This window comes from Silurus aristotelis (genome assembly GCF_946808225.1).
Source record: "Silurus aristotelis genome assembly, chromosome: 10".
Taxonomy (NCBI): Eukaryota; Metazoa; Chordata; class Actinopteri; order Siluriformes; family Siluridae; genus Silurus; species Silurus aristotelis.
In genome coordinates, this window is record NC_139583.1 from 3,771,526 (window position 1) to 3,786,753 (window position 15,228).

Sequence of the window (15,228 nt, forward strand, 5' to 3'; positions counted from 1 at the left end):
CTGAGGTTCAGCAAAGTACACAAGCCTCTTCACCATGCCAAGGACTCAATGCTCAAAGGCACTAGTCCACACTCTGGTTTGTCCTATGTAAACATATTCATTTAGAGCATTTGGTAAACAGCCTTATCCTGAGTGACAATTATCTATAAGCAGTTGAGTTAGGGCCTAGGTCCCCTGGTGGTCTAGTGGTTAGGATGCGGTGCTCTCACCGCTGTGGCCCTGTCAGGGAACCAACCACAGCCACTCTTAGTGCCGGTCCCAAGCCCGGATTAATGGGGAGGGTTGTGTTAGGAAGGGCATCCAGCGTAAAACATGTGCCAAATCAAATATGCGGAGGATCTGCTGTGGCGACCCCTAACGGGAGAAGCCGAAAGAAAGTTTAAGTTGAGTTAAAGGCCTAGTCAGAGGACTAGTAGTGGCAACTTGGTGGTGCTGGGATTTAAACTCCTGATTAACATCATTACCACTGAGCCACCACTTCCAGTCTAAGCAGTCTTACTAAAAATGGTGACACACTTGGACTAAATACAGTATTTAAAGTACCCATTTTTAACTGCCTAGGACTCACTAGAAAAAGTTCACTGATAGAACGATAAGATTAAGAAACTCTAAATCTCCACTGTAAGCTTTAGTTTCAGTAAAATGTCTTTCTGGATAATGTTATAAATTGGCAGGATGCTACCAAAGGCTGATTTGTGATTTAGCAAAAAAAGATTTGTGGATCCAAACAGGTATGGCTAAATGGGAATCATTTCTGTTCTGAATTTCTAACAAGCCCTCCCACATCCAATAACCACAATGGCATAATAATACAATTCGGCTCAAACAGTACTATGGGGATAGAGGGGCATTTGTTAAAGTGGACAATGTATGTAACCCAGGCTTTCTGACTGTTAGGGATATTTTGTCACCCTATTTCACAGAAAACTTAATTTGAAGAGGGTAGTTATTAAATGTTAAGTAAAACCACGGTGATTAACACCATTGATGGGCTTTTAATTGTTGTATAATGAAAAATGTCACTGATAAAAAAGATAAGATCCAGAACTCTTAAATGGGATAAGATGGAACAGGGTACTGTGAGTATTTCTGGTCTTTATCTCTAAACACTAATATTCGATAATATCTTAGTGTTAAGTAAAAACATCGCTGCAATCCATGTAGGAAATGCTGGCTCAAGGCTTTTGCTTCATTATAATTTATTTGGGCTAATTTTCATAACAGCAAATTCCTGACTTCTTTTGTCTGTATTTTTTAGATGACAGTGGTTTGGTTTCTAATTAGCATACATTAAAATTTGTTGTTTTTCAATTGCTCTTTTTATAAGACATTGAATTTTGAGGTTGGATGCTAATGGCAGGACTTTTCTTATCTCTGTCCCAATTTCTGCTTGTCAATAATCAGCAACTGGTATGACCTTACTTACACATATCTTATCCTACTGCTTTGGAGCCCTCCTCTCCAAGAAGGAATGTGTGCCTATATCAGGGTTTGTTTTCAGCATATTTTGTGAAGCCATTATGTGTATTTTTAATATTTGTAGCTAGTTTCATTGTGTTATATTTGCAAGTCTGGTCTGGTTCTATTTGTTACTGGCTATTATAATTGTTGTGAGTGGTTAGGTGATGTCTTACATTTTTGGTCTAAACACCATGTCACTGGAACATGTGCAACATGTCTGTTTAGAACAGTGTCCCTATTTTGGCAAGTTAACACTGCCATTATCTTTTGTAGCAATTTCTCTCTGTGGCCTCTGTTTCTGTTCTCGGCCAGAATCCAATCCTTGCAAAGATTTGAATGTTAATAGGCCGATTGTTGGTAGAAACATCTACTCTATCAATCATCAAATAGGCGAATAAACATGTCTGGGAACAGATTTTTGTTGGTCAAACTGCAAGTATGATTACTATCAGGGTTATGATGCACAAAAATAGACCAGTAGCATTAACCCAGAAAAGTAAATAAAATATAAGCCACTTAAATTTAGGGTTTACTCTAAATAACTGCAATTGACATGTTCATATACAAAATTAAGTTTTAATAGACATTTTCTCTTCATTAGCCTATTAGAAGACATTTCAACATTCATTCCATTAAGTTTATTACTGCATATTTAAATGTTTTTACTTTGCCATTACATTTTGCCCATCATATGTTTCTTTGTGTTTAGTTCAGGTTTAAACAGAATAATATAACATTTAGGAGTAAATATACAAAACAGTAGAGCAAAACTGGAAGCCAAAATGGCAAAGATCTCCACAGCTACAGTGAATTTTCCAGGAGAGCTGACATAAGCTGGAATAAAGGTGATCCACACTGCACAGAATATGAGTATACTGAATGTGATGAATTTCGCTTCATTAAAATTATCAGGCAGCTTTCTAGCTAGAAAAGCCAGAAGAAAACACAGGAAAGCCAGAAATCCTATATAACCCAGAACTGCCCAGAAACCTATAGCTGAGCCCAAGTTACATTCTAATATGATCTTTTCCTTGTAGTAGTTCATGTTCATGTAGGGGAAAGGAGGAGAAATTGTTAACCAAAGTACACAAATAAGAACCTGTATGAGAGTTAAAGCAACTACACTGAGTCTCTGCTGTAGAGGTCCAAACCATTTCATAACATTGCTGCCTGGAAGTGTAGCTCTAAAGGCCATTAACACCACTACTGTTTTCCCCAGAACACAGGAGATACAGAGTACAAATGTGATCCCAAAAGCTGTGTGGCGCAGCATACAGGACCACTCAGAGGGCCGTCCAATGAAAGTAAGTGAACAGAGGAAACACAGAGTGAGTGAGAACAACAGCAAGAAGCTCAGCTCAGAGTTGTTAGCCTTAACAATTGGAGTGTCTCTTTTCATTAGGAATAAAATAGCTACTAATACAGTTAATGTAGCTCCAACTAATGAAAAGACTATCAAGACTATCCCCATAACCTCTGTAAATGAGAGAAACTCTATAACCTTTAACACACATTTATCTCTTTCAGCATTAGACCAATATTCTCCTGGACACTGCTCACAGTTATTTGAATCTGCAAAATAATCATGTTATTATCATTAGGAAGGAAATTTGACATTTTGTCATGCTTTTATTTGTTAAATAATTTTTTCAGCAACTGTACCCTAAATATTAAAAGGATTATACAAAATGTACAATTAACAACTTGTCTTTGATACTTGGTGATGCTGAAGTTACCTGTCTGGTTACTGATCTCTCCCTCTGCACATGGTATACAGTCATAACAGCAGACAGGCCTTCCTTTCTGTGCAGCTTTCCTGGTTCCTGGAGGACAGCTTTCACTACACACAGACCTTGGCTTCTAATGTGAACACAAAATTTTGTTGATATCATTGGGGCTTTCCACATAAAATGTAGAATATTTTCTATATATAATATGTATAACACATAATTAAAGATACCTCTTTAATTTCCCCAGCCCAAAGTATATCTTCACCATTTAGAACAAATTGTTGTCCAGTTGGCAGAGAGGCATCATAATAGCCCACTGCCTTAAACTGAACTTCTCCATTTAACCCTCGTTGCCAGTTCACCACATCATACTTTGCAGCCGTTGCCCCAGTGCTGTCAAACCAAATCTGTTCTCCTACTTTAGTGGTAAAATTGACCTTTTTTAGTGACTCACCAACCTTTAAAATGGAAAAGGATACAAAGATTAATTTCTTGACATTTATTAATTATTTAACAAAGCGTCACTCAACCTAGCTTAGCTTCTCTTGTTTCTGTTACCTGCCATGGTTGTATTGTTTTGTTTTTCTTACAACTCTGGGTTTCTGTGCATCGCAGCAAGCTTTGGAGAGAATGTGCCACTGCATAAACTGCATTGTAAATATTATTTGCATATCTTAATTCCAATATATCTTCATTGTACTTTTGGAATGGAATCATATCCTCATATTTACTGCAGTCGCTTTCAGTTTCAGAAATGTTTCCTTTCGCTTGTAAGCATGGGACTGCTGTTTGCCAAAACTCTTCTATAACATACTCAGCAAAACCACCAATGTTCATTTTTCCCACATCCAAACCAATAGATCCAGCAAGTATGTTGTAACTTGCTGGTGTTACTAGATTGACTGCAGTAATCCATCCTTCAACACCAATCATCTGGTAGCCGGTGACATTCTTTAAAATGAGGTGATCTATCAGAATATTCATATCAATGTGAGCAAGAAACATGATAATAACTTTAGCTGTGCCCTTCTTTATAATATCTGCCACTTTCTTGATTTTTTCAGGATCTGACCGGTCAAACTTCTCGGCATACTCAACACATATTCCCTCCTCTTTGGCTGCATTCAAAAAAATGGCCATTCCACTGTTGCCATAGTCATTATCACTGTTCACAGCTCCCACCCAAGACCAGCCTAAGTGCTTGACTAAATATGCCAGTGCTGTACTCTGGTAGTAATCACTCGCTATGGTCCTGAAGAAAGAAGGGTACTCCTTTCTATTACTCAAACATTCGCATGTGGACGCGTGACTTATCTAGTGGAGAAAAGCAAAAAAGTGTTGTTGCATTATCATTTGCTTTTTAACAAAATGAAATTATTAAATTACAATAGCAACAGTCATTTTTTGGAAAAAGAAATACAAAATAAAAGGAAATTCAGTGAAAAAAAAGCTTGTTACTAGTGATGAAAGATTGCTAAAAATGAATAGATGGCAAACACCTTCAGCTCATAACATAATTATTTATTTTTTGTAAGAATATTCTTATGTGTATACTTAAACACATATAAAAAACAATTAATGAGTTTGTTTTGTATGAATAAATTGTTATTAAATAATTATTCGAATATTTGCTTCTTACCACTGGAATTTTAAAAGGCCCTGTACTTTTTGTGAGCACTATAGTCGGGGAAGACTCTGACTCCCCTATAATGGCTTGGACTACTGCTTGTCCAGAGCAGGCATCATCTGCTGTTATATCCTGACCATTCATCAAAGCCATTGCTGCCTTCATAGATAACAATCTTGAGCCACAGTTATCATATATCCTGTAGCCTATTGAAATATTTGGGAGCAAACTATTGCTTCTGTTGATTTCTTCAATTACAAAAATCATGGTCTGAGCAAAGCGAAATTCTCTGAGGTTAAATCTATAATGTATACAGAAAACATGAGAAAATATAAATTACATATAATAAAAAAGCAATGTAGTTAATACATAAATAAATTAGTTACATAAATGGTACAAATGTAATACAAATATGAAATAATATACAACAAACCTGATGCAGATTAAGGGTGGAGGTTTTTCAGTATATTGCAGTGACTGCATTTGTGTACCACTATGTATTGAAAACACAGCTCCGATTATCACATCTCCATCTTTTGATAATAGAGGAAATGCTGGTTTTTCCAAAATATGGCACGTTTCTCCCTTTGCCATGCTAAGAGAAAGTAATAGTAAAAAGAATCGCATCACAGAATCTATCCAATGTTTTTTTGCTGAATTAATCCTTAACAGATGTAGTCTTCACACGTTTATATACATGTTCTGGAGGTAACTATTCAGCCTGGACAAATCAGAGAGGTGGTTAGTTTGTGATGTCATTAATGGACAGCATGTTTTCTGCGTCCATCTGGTGTCATTCAAATATATTAAGACTGGTGCACTGGAAATAAGGTAAAGGCTTCAGAAAACTCAAAAAGTGGCTTTTCTTATTTCTGCCACTATTTTGTTCTCTTTTTCATCATTTCAATTTATGATGCACATACAGTATATGCCCACACATGAAATTATGTTGTTCAGGTCATCCTCCTTTTCTTTCCATTTTTAAATAGTGTTCTTTAACAATTGGCATTGTCACACAAAGCTTTATAGAAATGAATCGATTCAGCATATTGATTTCAAAGTAAAAAAAGAAAAAAACAAAAAAACAATAGAAATGAACCCATACATGTCTTCAGCAAATGTATCAAATGTACAAATGTATCTCTCAAAAGCAAGCCAGAGGCAACAAAACGTTTTTCTGGCCAACTAGTGGGCAATCCACTCACCAACTTTTTCTAACTCAGCCCTCCATTTTTAATTTGGTGCTCAACCACTACCCAACCTCAAGCCTGACTCAGACCATGAAGCTCTATTATGTTATGCTTTGGACACAGAAAAAGTTCCTGTCCCTCAGAACTAATTACATTCTGGACATATGAATGTGGAAGCAGACTTGCTTTTCAGACAAGCTTTGACACATGGGGAATGAAAATTTAAAGTAGTCAGTTAAATTTGGAAAAGGTTTTACGAAGCAGAGGTGGACCTCTTTGCTTCACTGGAGAGTGCTTCTGACTCCCCCAGCTGGGTCTGGACACAATGGCCCATATGTGATCCAAACTTCACCTGTGTTTCCCCTGTATTTCTGTTTCCCCTGATCTCTCAGATCTTACCAGTTCCACCAACAAAAATCTCTCTTCTTACTGATAGCACCTATTGGCCGACCAGAGTGTGGTTCTCAGAACTAATACCCCTCATTAAAGGCTCGCCTTTGGCGATTCTTATCAAGAGAGATATCCTTTCTTAGGTGCAGGGAACAGTGTTTCATTCTCAGCCCAAGCTCTGGAACCTGCATGTCTGGCCCCTGAAAGGGACCAACTAATAGATGCTCCACTACCAACCAATGTAGTACCGACTTTTCCTTCACTACAAGAATCTATGCCTTCAGATGGCATGTGTTTTTAAAAGTTGGTATATGAAACACTTTTCAGACCCAGTTCACTGCCAAGTCTTTTCAATGCTGTAGTTTCTGCAAGAAAAACTGTCCTCGGGTACATGTCTTGGTATGCCAATTTCAGTGTGCCATGCTCTGATCAACAAGGTCCCTGTAGAAAACCACCATCTAGTTGGGGAATTTTTCATAAAACTAAGCGAATTAGCCTTCTCACCAGATCCCTTCAAGGGGGTAGTAGTGCTTGATAATCTGGTTGGAAACCCATTTAAACCACTAGAACCTGTCAACCTGAGACCTCTTCAATGAAAGCACTTGAAAACACTTGAAAACACTTGCCAGCGAACAAAGATGGCAAAAGTACACACATACTTCACTAATCGTAGTAAAAAGTAAAGTAAAAATACTCATATTTTAAAAGATTTGGTAAAAGTACTGAATTAAGCATACTTTACTTATTCACACAAGTTATAGTCAAGAAGTTTGGGCTCTGACATGTATTTAAGTAAAAAGTGGACATTACTTGCTACCTGTGTTAGTGTCATGCTTGTTGCCCTCTGCTTTGCTTGTTGTTAGCTTTGCAGGCTAGCCTACATCAGTAGTGCCATTAAATGATACACCAATGATATGAAAAAATTAAATACGTTCTAATGGTTTTGTGCTTATAAGCATAATAACAATAGTTCATGACTGCATGATGTAAATAATATATATATATATATATATATATATATATATATATATATATATATATATATATACAATATATATATATGTGTGTGTGTGTGTGTGTGTGTGTGTGTGTGTGTGTGTGTGTGCTTTGTACTTTGCTCAGAAATGGTCATTTTCTGACCATACAGTACTTTATCTGCAAGAAGACAAACTGTAATCTATAAACTCTTGTTTCCAGACAAGTTTAGGGGGGCTGCACTGTTTATAGAACAAGGAGGCCTATGTGAATTTTCTGTAATGTACATACTTCTACTGTCATGTGATTTTTAATGGACCTTTAAATATATATATATTTTTAATGACAAACCTAATCTTGGCATCTGATCTAACAATTAACAGTAACAGTAAATTTGTCATGTAGGATAAAAAGCTAATTTGACTCTGATTATGGCACATGCCTCAACATATCATCATTTAACCCTATTAGTAATGGGAAAATAGTTCAATTATATTTGTATTAATATTTGTTTACTTCTGATATAATTGTGCATTGCATCATACATTGCTGGTGCTATTGTTTGTTTTTTTGAGAAATATCCCTGCAGGCATTAATGAAAGGGTATTAGGTTACTACCAGCTGGGTTTTAATTAATAAGAATGTTATTTGTGATTGTAGTGTTTGTAAAGCCACCAATCAGACTGCTTTCCAGATGAGTAGTTTCTCACATGAGTCTGTTTTGTCAACCTGTTCAAGTTCTAACATGTCAACCTCTAAATCTCTAGACAACTGCTTACCTCCACCACCCACTTGTTTCTGTTACACACTCTCATTTGCACCTGCTTCAGTCCAAACCTAAGTCACAGCTTTTTTTTTTCCCCTTTGATTTTATGTATTTCACTACATACAGTAAAAAGTGCTAAATAAAGATTTTCAACATTTAGTGTTTAGTCAAATTAATTTATAGTAGCTATAATAGCTTTAATAGTAATTTTTTGTATATAAGATGCTCATGAGTGTATCATTCAAATCTGTGCATAAGCTTTTGCTTTTTAGTGCCCCCTGCTGTTCTGATAGAAACAAAAGCAGATGCATTTATAAGCAAAGCAACAATCAAGTACAAGCAGTTTTGTTTTTAACTTGTTCTATTATGAATTAAAGGATAAACACATTATAGTCCTGTACTTACTTGTACAATTAATATTGTATTTGCATGTTTGATTTTTTATTATTATTATTATTTGTATTTTATTACTGACAACACACATTTGTAAAGTCCCACATGACTGATTAAAATGTATGTTACTGAAAGCCAAAAACATCCGTCTATAAAAAGAGATGAGACAAGTGAATTTTTCATGACACTTTAAATTTAATGTTCTCACCCATACACACATTATATGTAATTAAATGTACAATCTAATTTTTTACTAAGTTTCAGTATCTACAGTAAAATTCTGCAGCTAAACAGTCAATAAATAATGTATATGTTTGCACATTTGAACATTATATTTCTTAAAGGGATTTAGAAGCCATTTTGCCCATCATATTTTTCTTGGTGTTTAGTTCAGGTTTAAACAGAATAATATAACATTTAGGAGTAAAGATACAGAACAGCAGAGCAAAACTGGAGGCCAAAATGGCAAAGATCTCCACAGCTACAGTGAATTTTCCAGGAGAGCTGACATAAGCTGGAATAAAGGTGATCCACACTGCACAGAATATGAGTATACTGAATGTGATGAATTTTGCTTCATTAAAATTATCAGGCAGCTTTCTAGCTAGAAAAGCCAAAACAAAGCATAAGAAAGCCAGAACTCCTATATAACCCAGCACGGCCCAGAATCCTATAGCTGAGCCCAAGTTACATTCTAATATGATCTTTTCCTTGTAGTAGTTCATGTTCATGTAGGGAAAAGGAGGAGAAACTGTTAACCAAAGTACACAAATAAGAACCTGTATGAGAGTGAATGCAACTACACTGAGTCTCTGCTGTAGAGGCCCAAAATATTTCATGACATTGCTGCCTGGAAGTGTAGCTCTGAAGGCCATTAACACCACTACTGTTTTCCCCAGAACACAGGAGATACAGAGTACAAATGTGATCCCAAAAGCTGTGTGGCGCAACATACAGGACCACTCAGAGGGCCGTCCAATGAAAGTAAGTGAACAGAGGAAACACAGAGTCAGTGAGAAGAGCAGCAGGAAGCTCAGCTCAGAGTTGTTGGCCCTAACTATAGGAGTGTCTCTTTCTATTAGGAATAAAATAGCTACTAATACAGTTAATGTAGCTCCAACTAATGAAAAGACTATCAAGACTATCCCCATAACCTCTGTAAATGAGAGAAACTCTATAACCTTTAACACACATTTATCTCTTTCAGCATTAGACCAATATTCTCCTGGACACTGCTCACAGTTATTTGAATCTGCAAAATAATCATGTTATTATCATTATGAAGGACACAAAATGAATCTTAATCTTTTATTTATGAATGCCATTGTTCAATAATTGTATCCTAAATAATAAAAGAAGAATACAAAATGTACACTTAACAGCTTGTGGTTGAAACTTGGTGATGCTGAAGTTACCTGTCTGGTTACTGATCTCTCCCTCTGCACATGGTATACAGTCATAACAGCAGACAGGCCTTCCTTTCTGTGCAGCTTTCCTGGTTCCTGGAGAACAGCTTTCACTACACACAGACCTCGGCTTCTAATGTGAACAATATATTACCGTTGAAACCTCTGAATTTTAAATTTCTTTCTGGTAATTCTTCTGCAGCTGTTGAGCCATAATTGTTTATTTATTAAAATCAAAAATCTATACATTGTAAAATATATATTGGCACTGTACCTCTTTTTTCTCACCAGCCCACACTATATCTTCAGCATTTAGGACAAACTGTTGTCCATGTGGCAGAGAGGCATCGTAATAGCCCACAACCTTAAAATCCACTTCTCCATTCAACCCTCGTTGCCAGTTCACCACATCATACTTTGCAGCAGTTGCCCCAGTGCTGTCAAAGAAAACATGATCTCCTGATTTGGTGGTAAAATTCACCTTTTTAAGAGACTCAACAACCTTTACAAGAAATAAATTAAATATTAATTTTATGAAAATATCAGTAATGGATATGGCCTGTTTTACTTCTATTCATTGTGTTACCTGCCATGGTTGAATCTTTTTGTTTTTCTCACAGCTTTGGTTTTCTGTGCATTTCAGAAGACTGTGTAGAGCATGTCCCACAGCATAAACTGCATTGTACATATTATTTGCGTACCTCAGTTCTGCTATATCTTCATGGTAGTCTTTAAATTGCATAATATCTTTATATTTGCTGCAGTTACTTTCAGTTTGAGAATCGTTTCCTTCAGTCTGTAAGCAAGGGATTGCTGTTTGCCAAAATTCGTTGGCAACATAGTCAGCAAAACCACCAAGGTTCAATTTTCCGATAGCAAAACCAATAGATCCAGCCAGTATGTCGAAGCTTCCTGGTATTATTAGATTGACAGAAGTAATCCATGCCTCAACACCAATCATCTGGTAGCCAGTGACATTTTTTAGGCTAAGGTGATGTATTAGAATTTTCATATCGAAGTGAGCAAGAAATATGATTATTACTTTGGCTGTCCCTTTCTTAATAATATCTGCCACTTTCATAATTTTAGCAGTATCTGCCCGGTCAAACTTTTCAGAATATTCAACACATATTCCCTCATCTTTGGCTGCATTCAGAAAAATGGCCATTCCATTGTTGCCATAGTCATTATCACTGTTCACAGCTCCCACCCAAGACCAGCCAAAGTGTTTGACCAGGTAGACTAAAGCTCTACTCTGGTAATAGTCACTTGCTATGGTCCTAAAGAAAGAGGGGTACTCTTTTCTGTTGCTCAAACATTCACATGTGGCAGCATGACTTACCTAAGGACAGAAAGAGACAGTAGGTTTTACATTAATAACGTTAAGGTTTTTAATTGGTCCTAGAAAACAGAAAATGAGAGGGCCGGTTTGAGTAAAGAAATAAATAGAAAAGAACTCCAATCTATCATGATCAGGGTTGCAGTGGACACATAGTCTATGCCTAAAATATTGAGTGCAAGGCAGGCAAGATTATCTGAATCATAGTATTCCATGCATACACACAAATAGGGAAAAAGGCAGAAACAGACACAGGATTAAACCCAGGATCTTTAGACTGTAAGGCACTCACAGTATCAACATGTCACCCAAAATAAAAACATGCACATTTTAAAAACTAATCAGTACCTAATGTACATTTGATGAAATTCTAAACATAACTAACTACTTCAAGACAAAATGTAACTTTTCTAAACATCTTCTAAACATGGAAAATCTTGATTGTAATAATTCCATTCATCAATTTATCAATTGTTTTTTGTAATCAGTAAAATAATTTTTTGTTAAATAATGATTAAAAACATGGATTCTTACCACCGGAATCCGAAAAGGCCCTGTAGTTTTTGTAAGTGCTATAGTAGGAGAAGACTCTGATTCGCCTATGATGGCTTGCACTACTGCTTGTCCTGAGCAAGACCCATTTGCTCTTATTTCCATACCATTCATTAAAGCCATGGCTGCTTTCATAGATAGCATTCTTGTAAGACAGTTGTCATAAAGCATGTAACCAACTGAAATATTTGGGAGCAAGCTGTTGCTTCTGTTGATTTCCTCAATTGCAAAGATCATGGTCTGAGCGAGGCGTAATTCACTGAGGTTAAATCTACAAATACACAGTACATCAAAATCAGATGATAAAAATCCATTTCCAAATAATACAGTGTGAAATATTCCATTACAACAAACCTAATGCAGACTAAGGGTGGAGGTTTTTCAGTATATGGTAGTAACTCGGTCTGTGTACCATCATGTATTGAAAAAATTGCTCCAATTATCACATCTCCATTTTTAGACAACAAAGGATATGCTGGGTTTTGGAGAATATTGCAATTTTCTCCCTTTGCCAGGCTAAGTGAATAAAGTAACGCAAGGAATAACATCGCACAGTCTATACAAAGTTCTTGCTGCCTCACTTCTCAACAGATATACTCTTCAGATATTTATAGACATGATTTGAATCTTCTGGGTATTACCATTCATTTTAAACAAATCAGCGTGCTAATCTTTGTGATGTCACTAAGGGACAGAATGGTGGCATCTGTCAGCTATATCCAATTGAACTTAGTTAACAATGAGTTTACAAATGATTTACAGGCATTATTGTCCCTTTAAAGCATGCTGGGCCTACATGTGTGTTTCAACATTGTGTCCAGTCTGTTTATGATGTGTTTCTTGCATTTGATTAATGATCAATATATGATGCTCTTAGTGACTGATAGAAGCCTGTAAATTCATTGACCCCAGTAATTAATTATTAGAATTAATTTAAGGTATGAAGTAAACCCTAAAGAAACAAAGAGAAAATCTCCCAGTAGCCATGACCAAACTCAGCTGCCCCCCCAATTCATCATGTAATTTAATCACTTGACCAGCTCATGCATGTCCAAATGGTTATGACATAGCTTTGGCTCTTCTAGAAAGTTTTTCCTAGTTTGCTCCTCAAGAAGGAAAAAGGAAAACCTGCGAGATTTTGCTTTCATTAGATGGCCATTAAATGTGTGGGCATTGCCTATGACTAATATATAATAGCAGTCCTACACTGTCCGGCCCATCATGCAACAAGCATGCAAGGGTGTGGAGGAAGGCTCGATCTGTGCCACCTGTCTGTGGTCCAACATCAAATTTTAATGTTTAAAATGGTAGATATCAATGGGTGATTTGCACATTGGCATCCTTCATGCAGTGGAGCCATTGGAACAGGGTGTGATCAGAGTAAAGGGTAAAATGGTAGAATTGGAGTGTGAGATCCACCCATTAGATGGCCACTTCTTTTTTATGGTGCTATACTTTACCCTCACAAGGAGCTTTCAGCTCACTTCACCACTTGGGACAAAATCAGTGCTCTGTCAATACCATCAGACTGTAGAAGTGGAGTGGTAGCGCAGGAGTTAAGGCACTGGTTTACTGATCGGAAGGTCAGGGGTTCAAGCCCCGGTATCACCAAGCTGCCACTCTTGGGCCCTTGAGCAGGGCCCTTAACCCTCTGTGATCCAGGGGTGCCGTGTCATGGCTGATACTGCGCTCTGACCCCAGCTTCTGAGCAAGCTGGGATATACGAAGAACGAATTTCACTGTGCTGTAATGTATATGTGACAAATAAAGGTTATTCTATTCAAGAACAAAAAGGAGAGAAAAATCTGTTAAATACAAAAGTGTGCTCCCTCACAAAACTGCTTTTACCTGACAAAAGGTCCAGAATGAACTTAGATATAAAATTTTAATCTGGCCAGCACTAGGAATTGCCTCAACCTCTTGGGGCCTTGGCTCAAGTGGTAGCCCAGATACCACATTCCAACGATACAGTGTACACTTAATTGGGTTGACTGTGAGTTCTGCAGGTCTCAAGAATCCGAGGACAGACTTTATGTTTTAGATGTCACGAATCGTCACTAAGAATTATGATGTCATCTAAATAAGCAGTGGCATATGCAATGTGTATTGCATCTATGAGCTCTCGAAGCATTGCTGAGCCAAACAAAAGAGGGACAAACGGGTGTAACACAAATGGATTTTAAAAGGTCACTTTTTTATGAGATATTGGAGTTCTAAGAATGTGACAGTATCCCTAATCAGATTAAGACACTGCACTTAATTTTTTTAAATTCACACAAAAACATGAAAAACAAACCACTGGACTACTTCAATTACTGTGGGACTCTTTAGGACAAAGCCTTGAAATCATCCTGTGCTCTATAACAACATGGGCTGGGGTGAAATGGGCCTTACTTTTTGAACTTACATCCAGTACTAACTCCCTTTTCTTTGGAACCACCATCTCCAAAACCTCAGGCACAACCTCTCTCTATCCATGCATTTGACCTCATAGTCAGCTTCTTTAATTTGATGAGGTCCATGGCAATATTTTAAAGGACATTCATGGGTACAATGGTGCTTTTGGGGTGACTGGTTGATTCATTAAAATAAATTTTGTTATGTATGAAATGTTTGTTATTTTGTCATTATATCCCTGGTGAAGTGGTTAGGTTAGGTTAAAATTAAAGAAAGGTGCTTTATACTTGTCACTGCAATGTTTACAGCACATTGAAATTATTTCTTCACATATCCCAGCATTGTTAGGAAGCTGGAGTCAGACATTATACGGCACACCTGGACCACCGAGTATTCAAGACACTGCTCAAGGACCAAAGTGTGGCAACTTGGCAATACCGGGGGATGAACCCCCAATCTTCCACTCAGCAATCCAGAGCCTTAACCACTAAGCTACTACCACCCTGCAATTAAGTACAAGTGGATCCATTGACATAGTTTTGTAAAGTCTTGTGTTTCCCAGGGCAAAGAAGGTTTAGTTTCAAGTAATTAGATTGTCTCTGTAATAGCATGTTGGTTTTGCAAGTTGGGGTCACTACTCAATCAGTGGGAACGTACTATTTTCAAAAAGAAATGAGAATTCCATTTTCTGTTGCAAAAACCTTCAAATGGTGGCATGTATGTATACAGGATTGAGATAAATGCCGTTGCAATAAAAGTTATTTTTATTAAAGAAGAAGGCAGACAAATTCAAAATGCGATCCAAAACAGTGAATGTGAACGTGCAAAGGTCAGGCAATAAACAGCTAATCCAAAAATCACAAACAAGAGAACAAAACAAGCTCAGCAACCAGGATACACTAAGATGGAACAAACTGCTTGTCAAACACATTACATTGCACTGGAAGAAAGAAAACACAGGAGTATAAATACACAAACTAGGGTTATGACCTGGGTCAAGGC

At 37.0% G+C, this 15,228-nt stretch overlaps 2 protein-coding genes across 2 annotated transcripts; both read right to left on the bottom strand.

Annotated features, from left to right (window-relative positions):
• Positions 1–2,134: 2,134 nt before the first annotated feature.
• On the bottom strand, positions 2,135–5,445 carry LOC310732079 (extracellular calcium-sensing receptor-like; the record flags this gene model as incomplete). Its single annotated transcript, XM_083552319.1, has 6 exons — positions 2,135–3,033; positions 3,198–3,321; positions 3,422–3,649; positions 3,750–4,505; positions 4,831–5,119; positions 5,252–5,445. 6 exons carry the CDS (start codon positions 5,443–5,445, stop codon positions 2,135–2,137), a joined length of 2,490 nt encoding a protein of 829 aa, XP_083408445.1.
• Positions 5,446–8,870: 3,425 nt separating this feature from the next.
• Positions 8,871–13,787, bottom strand: LOC310732671 (extracellular calcium-sensing receptor-like; the record flags this gene model as incomplete). The annotated part of the gene is made up of 7 exons (XM_083553288.1): positions 8,871–9,784; positions 9,948–10,071; positions 10,213–10,440; positions 10,525–11,280; positions 11,812–12,100; positions 12,184–12,345; positions 13,747–13,787. The coding sequence occupies 7 exons, from the start codon at positions 13,785–13,787 to the stop codon at positions 8,871–8,873; spliced, it is 2,514 nt and encodes an 837-aa protein (XP_083409414.1).
• Positions 13,788–15,228: the final 1,441 nt, after the last annotated feature.